At 43.6% G+C, this 12,235-nt stretch overlaps 1 protein-coding gene across 1 annotated transcript in view; it reads right to left on the bottom strand.

Annotated features, from left to right (window-relative positions):
* NRXN3 (neurexin 3) overlaps positions 1-11,709 on the bottom strand; it is a gene marked incomplete at its 3' end in the record, with an annotated part of 723,331 nt that extends 711,622 nt beyond the window's left edge. Inside the window, exon 1 of the mRNA XM_009887058.1 lies at positions 11,001-11,709. Coding sequence (XP_009885360.1) covers positions 11,001-11,709 — 709 coding nt within the window. The remainder of the gene's footprint in view (positions 1-11,000) is intronic.
* Positions 11,710-12,235: the final 526 nt, after the last annotated feature.

The raw sequence follows: 12,235 nt of genomic DNA, 5'->3' as shown, positions 1-12,235 counted from the left end.
GAGTAAGCAATTTCAGCTCTGGAAGAAAACCAGTGGGGACTGTTACAAATGCCCCAAAATAGTGGGATATAGATTCATAGATTTTTAAGGCCAGAGGGAGCATTAAATAGACCTACACCAGAGCAGTGACCTCCACTGTAAGTGGTAGCAGGGCTATAATTAAACACCATTGACAAATGAGGTCTGAAATCACAGCCAATTGTTCTCCCGAGATAGAGGATCTGTTACTTAGTACTTTGGTTTAGCTATCTTTTGCCTCAGGCAAACTGGGAGTCACCACACTGGCAGCGGCATTGACAGGGAAAAGATCCCAGAGCTCAAGAATGGGTGTCATGCCATACTAGTGTAGTTCCCAAGTGATTTTCATAAGCGGAGCCTTGCTCATCAAGCCCAAATCTCAGCTTGGGCTGGCTACATTTCAAAGAGCATTTCTTGCACAATGAGGTATTTGTTATGCTTTTCTTTGGGAATGCCCACTGCCCAGTCCTCAGGGCCAGCTACACTGCAAACTACTTAGGTTCAATCCAACACACTAAAAAGCTAAAAACCATACTGCTGGCAATCCCAAACTCTCAAATCACCAGCTGTGGTTCTTCTTTAATATGTGCAGCCTTGCTGACTTCACTTTCACTGTTCAGACACTGCACTGTTTGATGATACTGGCACATCTGAGAAGTCAAATGGGGAATAACCCACCCAAGTCCTGTCCACCCAAGATCATTCTTTAGGCCCTTCCTTTGCTGGAGTTCTTGACAAACAGCAGTACCTACAGATCTGTCACTTCCAATGAACTTAAATGATAACAGTGCTTCACGACACTCTTCCCTCCTGGGAGGTTTCAAAGGGCATCGATCTGACTCATCGCCCTACCTGTGCTCCAGGCTCCGCTCACTCTCTGCGAGCTGGAAATCTGTTCTCCTCTCTGGTCAAGTCTATCCCATGCTTAGGTCTCCTTTTGCCTCCACTTCTGGGCCAAACAGTTCCCACAGTCATAGCACAGTGGGGTTGTGTCCATGGGTTTTCATCAGAGCTTTTTAGTCAGTGTGGGATCATATGCCCCTTTCTTAAAACACTTCAATATTTTTGTGATATATTACAGCCCTTCAGTAGTAAGTCCGTGTTAGGGACAATAATGTCAGTAAGTTATAAAATAAGCTCAAAATAGATGTACAATTGATATAGATTACATTTCAAACAAAGTCAGAATCCAGAAATTCTACAAAATAAAAATACATTGCTATTTCTGCAGACTGTCATCAAAATCAGGGGTTTTTTTTCTAAATATTTTTATTTGAATGAAACCACCATTTCTCACAAGGAAAATATTTCCAAGTTGCCTTATTCTGATGGGTCTTAGCTGGTCAAAATGTTGCTTCACACATCTTTCATTTGAACATGCCACAAGATAGCGCAGTCAAAAAACAGACTGCCTTGTAGATACATTTACGTGCAAGATATGAAGTAGAGATAAAGTGTATAGGTATATAGGTCTCATATCTGTTCAAAACCAGCAGGTTTGGGAATTTGTTGTAGATGTGTTCATTGCTGCAGTTGAGACACGGCTGAGCATTTCAGCTTAACTAATGAAGGAAAATAAAGAATTTAGGAGGAAAGAGCTAAGCCAGAAACCTAATTTGCAATTTGATCACTGGAGCCCTAATGTTTATTATTTATTTTCAATTAGGAAAAAAAAAAGTCAGTTCTTCAACAGCACAGTGCCCACTAGAGGAACTCTGAAGAAAGAGGATTTCGCCATTTTCTGAAGCATCCAATATTTTCTCAGAGGGTCTTCTACCCAATAATAAACCTATAGCCGTACTACTATCATCATATGACTATCTTCCAAGCTGTCATGATCACTCAGCTACCAGTACCTGAGCTGGCAAATTTTCAGTTAGCTATGGCTGTATGAGTTGTGCCTCGTCTTTGACATTAATGTAAACATACCTCTAGCTCTGGTTATCCTGAGATGTGTAACAACACTACTCCTTTATGATGGCAATATATCCAATCCTTTTTTTTTTTTTATGTTCATTGATCTCCTGTTATCTTCCTTAAAAGTCAAAGCTATCTGAATAACAAGGACCTACACAGAACTCCAATTACACCAGAGGTCAGGCAGGCATCATGCAGGGTAGTCCCTTTGCACAGTCCCCTGCCTCCTACTGCACGGAGTTCCAAGGCAGCTCTCACAGAAGCCACAGAGGAAAGGGCAAAAGACAGAAGAAAAAGCACACAAATTCTCGCTACTTAGGTGGTTCTAAACAAGCAATTTAATCTTCTTTCCTCCCCACAAGCCTCACCTTTTTCTTTTTTCCCTTCTTTTTTTAACAACAATTTATTAAGGAGTGATTCCATACACTTCTTCCTCATTTAAAAAAAAAAAAAAAAAAAAAAAAAAAACTCTTTGGGGAATATAAGCAATATATTTCAGCCACACACAGAAAGGAGCTTAAGGAATTTAGCTGCAAACGCCACTGAGCTATGAAATTTGCAGATCACAACACAAGCCTCTCTCATCTCTGCCAGCTCTCTCTGCCTCAACTGTGGTTTCTGACCAGTCTCAGTGGACAAACCTGCCTTTAGCTCCAAGGATTTCTCCTATATTACCTTAAGGAGAAAGGTACTGAGAAGCACGCTGGCCCTGAAAGCCAAGCTGGCAGGATGGAAGCAGCAGGAAAGACCAGAAAATCAAACACATGCCTGCAGAGACACACCAGAGGTTTGGAAAACTCAAGACAGTGTCATTTTTCTCAAGTACTAAGGCAACAAACTGAGAAGAAATGAAAATCCACCCAAGAGACGACACAGTCTGAGAAAGGCTTCTGAAGAAATGCAGCAGACAAGCTAACTCTGGGACCTGCCAGCAGCATTAGAGATTGAAGCCTGGTTTTAATCTACAGCTCAAATTTCTACATCTACCAATGAATTACTTCTTCCTTTCAGATAAAGGTCTACGTCAAATACTCAGCATCAAACCCAGTCCATTACATTCACTCAGGTTACTTTGCTGGTTAAATTCCATGAGTAAGGGGAGAAAGATCACACCTCAGAACAAAATCCTGAGAGCCAAGTACCCCTTTCCTCCTTGGCTTACATTGCAAACTGCAGACCAGCCACAAATACACCTGCTGTGTCTAATAAGCAGCTAAAGTTGTGTTGATGAGAGTTAACAGGAAAAGAAAGATTTTACCTACCCTTTCAGTGCCTTAGAACCACAAAACACTTGCCAGCTTTGGGCTAATTAGACACTCAAAAACAGCCCAGAGGGCTTTCTCCTCTGTTGTCCTGCTTTTTATGCAATGATTCATACAGGAACAGAGGAAGTGCAAACTCTGCCATTCTGCTCTAGTAGCCTTTTATACACTCTTTGCTTTCTGTGACAGCAAAAGGTCGAGGCAAGTCCTGAGCACTGAGGGCGACAGGGGCAGGCTGGAACCAGCAGCCACAGCAGGGAGAGCGCCAGTGCAGACAGGTAGTCAGAGGTGGGTCACCACACAAGGAAAAGCATCTGATCAGCATCAGAGGTTTATGACAGAGGGTATTTGGGGGACAGATACACAAAAAAAAAAAAAAAAAAAAAAAAGTCAAAAGCTCTCCTTCTCCCATTGCTCCTATTTGCACTCCTCAGTGCAGCATCTGCTCCATGTCACCCAACAGGGAAGAGGCTACACCGCTGCTTGGGCTCTGTCTTCACCAGCACCGCTCCGGCCTGGCCTGGGAAGGGTCCAAGTACTCAGAGTGTGACACTGCACAAAGCAGCAGGAAACTGGGAGATTTCAGTTGAAAAGAAACATGAGGAACACTCCTCAAAGATGGCCACTTAACAAGGAAAGACACCTTAATTTCTAACTGTAAGTAAGCCTACCTGGAAAACTAACAATCAAACCACGTCATCCTACCCAATGCTCATGAATTAGCAGGGCAGGTAAATGGTGATAAGATATTTATATGCCTCTATCACTGTTATGAAGAAGCATCTGGGATTCTTAGTATCTAGAGGACAGGAAGTCCCACTGGCTACAAGTTTTAGATATGAAAACTGAGACACAGAGGGTAACCAGGTACATACCCCCTGCAAAGAAAGGTCAGTTGATTCAATCTTGAGTCCTTTAGTCTGCCAGCAAATCAACCCGGGGACACACGAAGCCTGTGCAGAAAACAAAAGTAGTCTCTAAGGTGCTAACACTCTAAGGACAGGACCATCCAAATTCTGCTGCCCCAGTCTACTTTCTTTACACTTTATACCTTGGTCTCTTCACAGGATAATGAGGTGAGCAAGTGTACAAGCAGGCAGGGCCTGGACAGCTGAAAACAGCATGACTGGCAATGCTGTTGGCAACACAGAAAGTTAATGTAGTATACTCAGGTCAAAGCCCCAGTTCAGAGCAAGTATATTCAAATACAAACCAGTTCTGCTTTGAGTAGTCCGTGACATCCGCAGTCCTCCCTGCATCCCCACACCTATGTCTCAGCCCTTGGGCTGTTTTGCACCCAGCTGTCAGCTCCTGGACCTGATCACAGATGGAGGAAGGGCAAATGCTTTGCTCTGCAGGGTAGGTTTACAATGGCAGTGAGCCTGTCTGCAATGAAGGAGAGACACACAGAAGTCACATTGCTGTCTCTGGACAGCAATAGCATGGCAGTTGCCTCGTTTTCTATAGGGAGAGAAAGAAGCTTTGCTATCCATTAAGTTCAAAGTGGGTCAGCAAAGGAACAAGAGGTAAAGTGAAATCAGAGGTTGGCCCAGGAGAGGTGGCCGCTCTACCATTTCATCACATGGATTACCACCTTCTCCCACACCCGGGAGCTCTCAGTGCTGAGGTCGACGTGCAGACGGTCGTCTTCTCTTAGTAGTGCCGGAGTTTGCGAGACAGATGTGCTCCTCCTCCACTTCTTTCCTTGTAGCTTTGTTGTGCCGTTTCCAGCATCCTCAAGGTATCTGGGAGGACTATCTCCCTCCTTTTTCCACCAAAACCTAACCAAAATTACCCTGTGGCAAATGACCTGCACACCTCCATCCTGGAATAACGATGAAAGCAAGGCTACAGCATGTGCTGTCTTGCTTGGGGCTATATTTACTGCTGATTGACCTCCATGACAGGCTGCCTAGCTCAGCAGAAGCCTGGACAGTAATAATAGATCAAGTCTTTCTCTCCCCGCCCCCTCCCCCCTTTTTTTTTTCAGGGCAAAACCAAAGTAAAATAAACCTTCCTTCTGAAATCAAATTATCTCCTGACCACAAATTGGAAAGAGGAATTTCTGGCTCTGCTCACTTTCATAATTATTATTAGTTACTTTTATTTAAATCATTGTTTAGTAATGACCAAAAATTCCAGTTTATCTGTGCACACTTTGGAACAAAGCAGGACCAGCAGGCTGGTCTATGGGCTGATAAAGGAAGCTGGTATCCAGATTCCAGCTAGATTTAGTCCTCCAGAAGCTCATTCAGCCCATTCAAATCTTCTCTTTGTGACAACCAAGAACTGTTCTCTTATACTATCAGGCAGGTAAAACCAAGACAGAACAGCTGCTGTAATCAGCCTATGTAAACTACGGCTTACTCTTTCATGAAGTAACATTTTCATGCTATTTTTTTCCCCCCCGAGTCCCACTTCCTTCTTGCCTACAAATTTTTCTGTCTTCACCAGTTCTACCTCACACCAAATGGTGATCTCCTTTGTACCCAACAATTTGCTTCATTTCAGCAGAGAAGATCTCCAAACTTTGCGTAACTGCAGGCTATAAACTTGTATGTTGCCTGAGGGCTGCAGCTGATCTGCAATCAAGCAGAAAAGGATTGTAGCCTCATGGTCATCTATAATACAGAAGAGTGAAACAAGAAGAATATAGCTGTCAGCATGTGTTGCAGCTCGGCTGTTTGAATCAATGGCATGCCCCATACAGGGGCCTGGAATCTCCCTGTGGCTCCCCTGCTTTTAATGCAGGATATGAAACAAATCCAGCTAGGTCTGGAGCTGCAGGCAGTCCATGAGTAGGGATGGGAGATGGTTCCTAGGCCATTGCTGTGAAGGGGTATGTGGGATGTAAATTGAAATTCTGCAGCTCCCGCTCAGTTTTAATATTTATTATTGAGAATAACAAATGGTGCTTAAACTGCACTTTGGAGTTTCAAAGCACTTTATAAACATTAATTAATATCTTAACACATCATCTCTCTCTGGTGCTCATCTGGCGATGCATCAAAAAATTACAACCAGACAGGAAAAAGATTACTATTTTAAACACAACCAAAGGAACTTAAACCAGGAAGAATGAGCAAAAGAAATAGATGGGGAAAAACAAACTGCTGCAAAACTAAGTCATGCGCAGAGTTCTTACCAGCCTTCTGCCCAATGGCCAGAGCCGCAGCATAAGAAGTGGTATAAACCAGATTTGCCCTTTGCAATATTTACTCCACAGTCCTCGGTGACCATCAGTTCTAAAGTTTTGCACTAGTGAGTGAAGATCTGGGCCCCTCAAAGTGTGTCCCAGAACTGCCTGCTGTCCTCCAGAATAGCAGAGCGCAAGACCAAATGGAGGGTCTGCAGCTGTTTATTGCTGGTGAATGCAACAACCACCAATTTATATTCATCTATCAAGGAATATGCAAGTGGAAGCAAATATTATGGTCATGTTCATTTGTTTCTGATTACAAAATGTATGTAAATGCATATGCAAATTAAGTGCACCCATCAGGCTCATGGCAAAGTGCCAAATTAGCCCTTAGTATTACAAAGTTTGGGGTGGCTGGCAGGGAGATACGGAGATTGCAAGTGAGGCTAGGCAGTCCCTTTAGATGCAGCCAAAACTGGGCTGCTCCGAAGGGGCAGGTGGAGGATAAATCCTGCAGTAACTTGTCTCTTTAAACGAAGCTGAGGGGCTATAGAAAAATCTGTTCCCGCTGCAGTTAAAAGTGTGATAATTACAGAGCAACGGGCTCCTCTGTCATTCAGCAGGCAGCATCCCCAGGAAATCTTGCTCTGTAATCAAGGGAAGAGGTGCAATCAGGCCCCTATTCAGGCTTCGTTTAGAAACAGCCCCTGCAGGCAACACAAAGGCTTCAGCATGGTGCTTTGTGAAGCTGGTGATCACATCAACGTCTTGGTTCTGCAACTACAAGCAGAGTTAATGCCATTTCTAAGCACATCTTCTGTTCACCTTTTCTCACTAAGTCCAGAAGGGGCCTAAGGAGAGGAGTGAGGTCTTGGGCCAAAATACGCTTGTACATACGATGTTGCAGTCACACTGTCCACATTAGCGAACTCGCTCTCTGCACTGCGATGTCGGAGGAAGAGAGAATTTCTTGCAGACTAAGGAAGGCAGCGTGATCCTGAATGAGCCAGATAGGAACGTGCTCATCTGGCTGCTACAGCAGCACAGTTTTCAAAATTTGCATGGGGAAGGTTTTGTTGTTTTGTTTTGTTGGTTTTTTTCTCAGTGACATGAATGTATCTGTGCTGCTCAAATTCTACAGGAAGCTCATTCTCTTGGCAGCAGCCTGATCCCACAGAGACTGATGAGGTTTATTAGAGGGGAAGGTGTCTCTGACTTCAGCTTTCATGTCTAATGCCACCATTGCCCAGAAACATACAAATTAACTGCTACTCAAATCAGCCATCCTTTGTACCCTACAGAGCTGTCAGATTCAATAAATGAGTTTACCCCAACTGCAATAAAAATAGTATCACATTTTATTCAAAACAGCCAAACCTTCCAAAGTGTGCACACATTTGCACTCCCACTGTATACACTCAGGCACAGAAGCTGTACTTCTCATTGACCAGCAATGACCAGCTCAGCTACCCATCTGGGCTTGTAGCTACTATGACATACACAATCCTACTAACTCTGTCTGGGTGCACATTAAATGCCAAAAATCTTTCTGCACACCGGGGGCACATTCTGGACAGGACTGACAGTTTTGTCTCAATATGGAATGGTTCTTCTCTGCTGAGGTTCACCATAACTGGAACTGCACTTTGCGTTACAGTAACCCCTAATACTGTAAATGGAGCTTCATTCCATCACAGCACAGGATCAGCAGATTCCACTCCCTATTTCTTTCTTATTTCTCTGGCCACAGTATAAACAAGCTTGCTGTGGGTTTTACCATCTGCAGACATAGGTATCTGTCAATAGCCAAGTAATGGCCTGGACACTGTCAAGAGAAGTCATTATTAAAAATGTACATATTGCATTTAGCTGTTCAAACAGAAGTTGTTATTGATTGGATCCCATCAGTTCCCAGTAAAAGAGCCAACTCTGGTGACGAAATGAAAATATGCACACAGACTACAGACTAGCAAATACCGTAATAGAGTTAAGGTTTCCCCCCCAAAAAGGGAGTTGTTGATATCCAGTTGAAAGAGCAATGTCTTTTTCAAAAATGAGACTAGGAATAAAACAACCACATTACATCTGCAAATATCCAGAAGCAGGACAAGGAAACAAACCAAAAGGGAACAGTTCTGACCAAAAACATCTCAATCTCTTGGGAAAAAAGCAAACAAAGAAAATACAAGTTAGTTAATGGCCAATCAAGCCATAGGCAGGGAGAGCCTGCATCCAGTTCTGCTGTTCCTACCACATCCTCCTGTTCATCCGTGGATGTTCTGCCACACTCACGGAATTGAAAGAGACCGTCTTCGGAGTTTGCTACATTTTTCCAAGTCAGATAAAAAGGAAACTATACTTAATCTGGTCCCTGTTTTGTTTCCTTGTCACTTTTTTTCGTCTGCTTCTTTCCACTTACTAAACAGCTTCTCTTCTGTTTTTCCCTTTCTTTTCACAATCTGCACAGACACTGTAACATTTTTGGATGACAGCATTTAACACGCAGAAATCACCACTGCTGCAGCATAATGGAGTGAGAAAACAAGGCTGATTATAAAATTCTAACATAAACCAAATATACACCACAAAGTAATGCAAGACAAAATTGAAGAACCAGACAAGGTAACGAGTGTTTGTGGAAATCTCTGCATTTGTTCCATTGGAAAAGTTCTCTGCACAGCATCTTATGCGTGAGTGAACAGATCACAGCTAACAGTGAGTTAAAAAGGTTTACTAGAAAAGGTACATCGTGACAAACTTCTTTGCTCACCCTTAATAGAAGGTTGGGCTGGAAACTGATGAATCAGTATAGGAAACAAACAGCAATGGTGACGCATGGCTTCAAAAGGTAACAATAGCACTGCTTGATCCGTGATGTCTACAACAGAAATATCCCTGGATTCATTAGAAGACGGATTTCAAATTGTTCCACCCACCCTGGAAATGCAGAAATTCCACCACCCGAGCCCTAGTTAGAGCTCTCACGATAGCCCCACAGGTACACAGAAGCTTTGCTCACTTACAGTATATTCTCAAGACGTTCACTGAAAACCATACGCTGTTGATGTCTTCAGCAGCTCCCCGTGGAGTCTGGATCCATTAGCCCAGCAGTAGAAAGAGACTTACATCTTTACGTTTCAGAGCCCACATGCCTGTGTGGCTCTCGTAATCTTCCATTACCCAAAACTGGCATTTAGACATGAGGTATGTTTGTTCTGTAAATGTATGAGGATCAGGCCCAGAAGCCCAGCTGCCGAAGTGCCTGGTAACACCCAGCAGTCTCTCCAGCTCCACATAACTCATGGCTCAAGCACAGAAAATAGTTCTGGCTCATTATTGGTTTGGACCTGATCGGTGCAGAGCCAGTAGTCAGGAAGAATTCCGGTGTTCAGCACTTCACAGGCTCGCACCTCCTATCTAATGGTCACGTACTGTTACTGTGATATTTGAATATAAAGCCAAATTTTCTGTTATCATTAATAGCACCTTAAAATGAATGGACATATGGATGTCATGTTTATTTTCCAAACTTTCCCTCCCTATAAAAACATGTTTGCTTCTCCATCTATGCTGTAAACGGAGAGCTGTATTCACATATTATTTCTGTAGGGCTTTTTGCTTAAATATCAACAGTATAGGGACTTTATTTTCAGCACTTCTCACATTCTACATATGAAATTCCAGTTAGTCTATTTTCATTGCCAAAAAAAGTAAACAAATTCTGCTTGTGATAAGATATTATTGCACGTATTTCCATTTTGACAAAAGTTCAGTGTGGTTTTTTTTTCCTTGAGATTGGACACTTCTTGCCCAGGTTTCATTTTTGGCTTAAGCTCAAACTGCTGTGTTTAAACCTAAATGTCATAAAAAAATGCTGTGATGAGATTCTCAAATTCACACTGGGATTTTCAGTCCACTTACTTAAGTCTCTTGTACATACAGAGTTCATTACCATTACACTGCTGAAGACCAAGGAAATACACTTTATTGTGTGGTTTGCATGACTTAAACCTGGACTCAAACTTTAAGAGAGAGTATGAAACAGCGCAAAAACACTCAAATCCCTCTTCCCTTTGCCATACTAAGTAAGATCGTTCAGGAGGTCCCAAAGCAATCTAATCAAGGATGGTAAAACAATCAAGGTGCCATTCAGCAATTAGTACGCAAGCAATTGAGAGAGAGCATGGAGCTTCCACAAACTAGCAGCAGCTAACATCAAAGATGGCCTAACTTTTGCAATGTCCTGTCAATCAGTTGTGTTAGCCATCCATACATGGCCCCTGTTTACCAAAACTTCACTCAGTTCTCAGGGGCACAGGGAATTCACCCAGATAGCTAAGGTAACTTCTTACTGCTGCTTTTACCGACACCAACATAGGGTTCTGTATTTACCAATTTGTATTTTCTACCCTTATTAATAAGTTGCTGAAGAAAATCTATCCATGCTACAAATGCAGCGTGCTTTCAGAAAGGCACTTTTTGCAATTGCTCATGCTTTCCATCTACTCCCACTTCATTAGTTCCAGCTGGAAAAAGAATGGTGGAACATTAATTCCTCTGATTGCCACCAGCACTGACAAGAGCTCAGTAGTAGCCCTGCTAAGTGACAAATTAACCCTTTGGGTATGTAAAGATCAATGGGAAGCAGGGAAGTATTCTCTTACCTTCAGAACACAGCTTGCCAGCATATCCAGTGGCTGAGCAGTCACAGTGTGGCTCACCATCCAGAAGGAAGCAAGTGCCACCATTTTCACAGGGGTTTTCTGCGCAGAGCCCTTCCATTTCCAGTCGGACCCCTTGACTGCCCAGGAGCTGTGGCTCAGAGTTGCCGTATTTCAGATCCAGGATAAACCCTTGAAACGGAGGCTCGCTCAGAACACCATCAAGGGTCAAGGCAGCAGGACGGATGTCCAGTGGGACTCCACCAACAAAAAGGTCACTGACAATATTCATATATTGACGTTGTGGACGCACCTCGCCCGGCTTGGCTTCACCATCCAGCACTAGCACCGTCCGAAGGTGATTGCGGCTGACCATCAGGAAGTGCCAGTTGCTGTCATTGACCTGCTTGTCTGTGATAACTGTAGTCTCCGCACAGTCCACACTGAACTGGAGCTGGATGCGCCCATCAACGAGGGACAGACAGAGGAAGTCACAGACACCACCATCATCAAAGTAGAGGAGCAGCCCAGCAGAGACATTGGTCTTGAACTGGAAGCTGAGTTCACTCCTAGTGCTGGCATCCCAGCGGAGGTAGCGGGCCCACTGGTTGGGGATGCCCATGAACTCCAGACCCAAACAGAGACCCAGCAAGGAGCACAGCAGCAAACTCACCTTCAAGGTGAAGTAGATGGAGTGCAGAGTGAAGCCCATTGTTTCAAGAATCTTCTCTTCCCTAGGAGGAAAATAAAAGCCACACTACTGGGAAGAGAACCCCAGCAGTCAACACCAAATGTTAAATCCAATGGGAAGAGGAGGAGAGCACAGAGAGTGACAGAGAGAGGGAGAGTAAGTGAAAAGTGAGATAGCAAGTGCACGTGACCAAGAGGAAACGTGTCCTCCCTAAGGAAAGATCTCAATTATCCTTTAGGATCCAGAGGCTTTTATCTCAGAAGTACATGGTATATGAAGTGACTTCTCCAGCCGGTGTACTTTTGTGAAGGGCAAAGTAACCACAGTGGTTTGTTTTGGTATAACACAAAGGTGACACTGGTTGTTCCACAGAGGAAGGAAAGGCGGAGCTGAAGCCCAAGCCTCAAATTCTCTTTTCCTAGAAATGATGACAATATTGACGGAGGTGGCAGCAAGATGGAGGAGAGAGTGAATTCATAAAGCACGTGATCCTCAAGAGGGCAAAAATAAGGTCAATCTTCATGATGCACTGGTGGCTACCCAGCCC

The sequence above is a fragment of the Charadrius vociferus genome, unplaced genomic scaffold (genome assembly GCF_000708025.1).
Source record: "Charadrius vociferus isolate BGI_N301 unplaced genomic scaffold, ASM70802v2 scaffold14, whole genome shotgun sequence".
Classification (NCBI taxonomy): Eukaryota; Metazoa; Chordata; class Aves; order Charadriiformes; family Charadriidae; genus Charadrius; species Charadrius vociferus.
The sequence above is the reverse complement of the archived record's forward strand: the minus strand, read 5'-3'. Positions and strand labels throughout refer to the sequence as shown.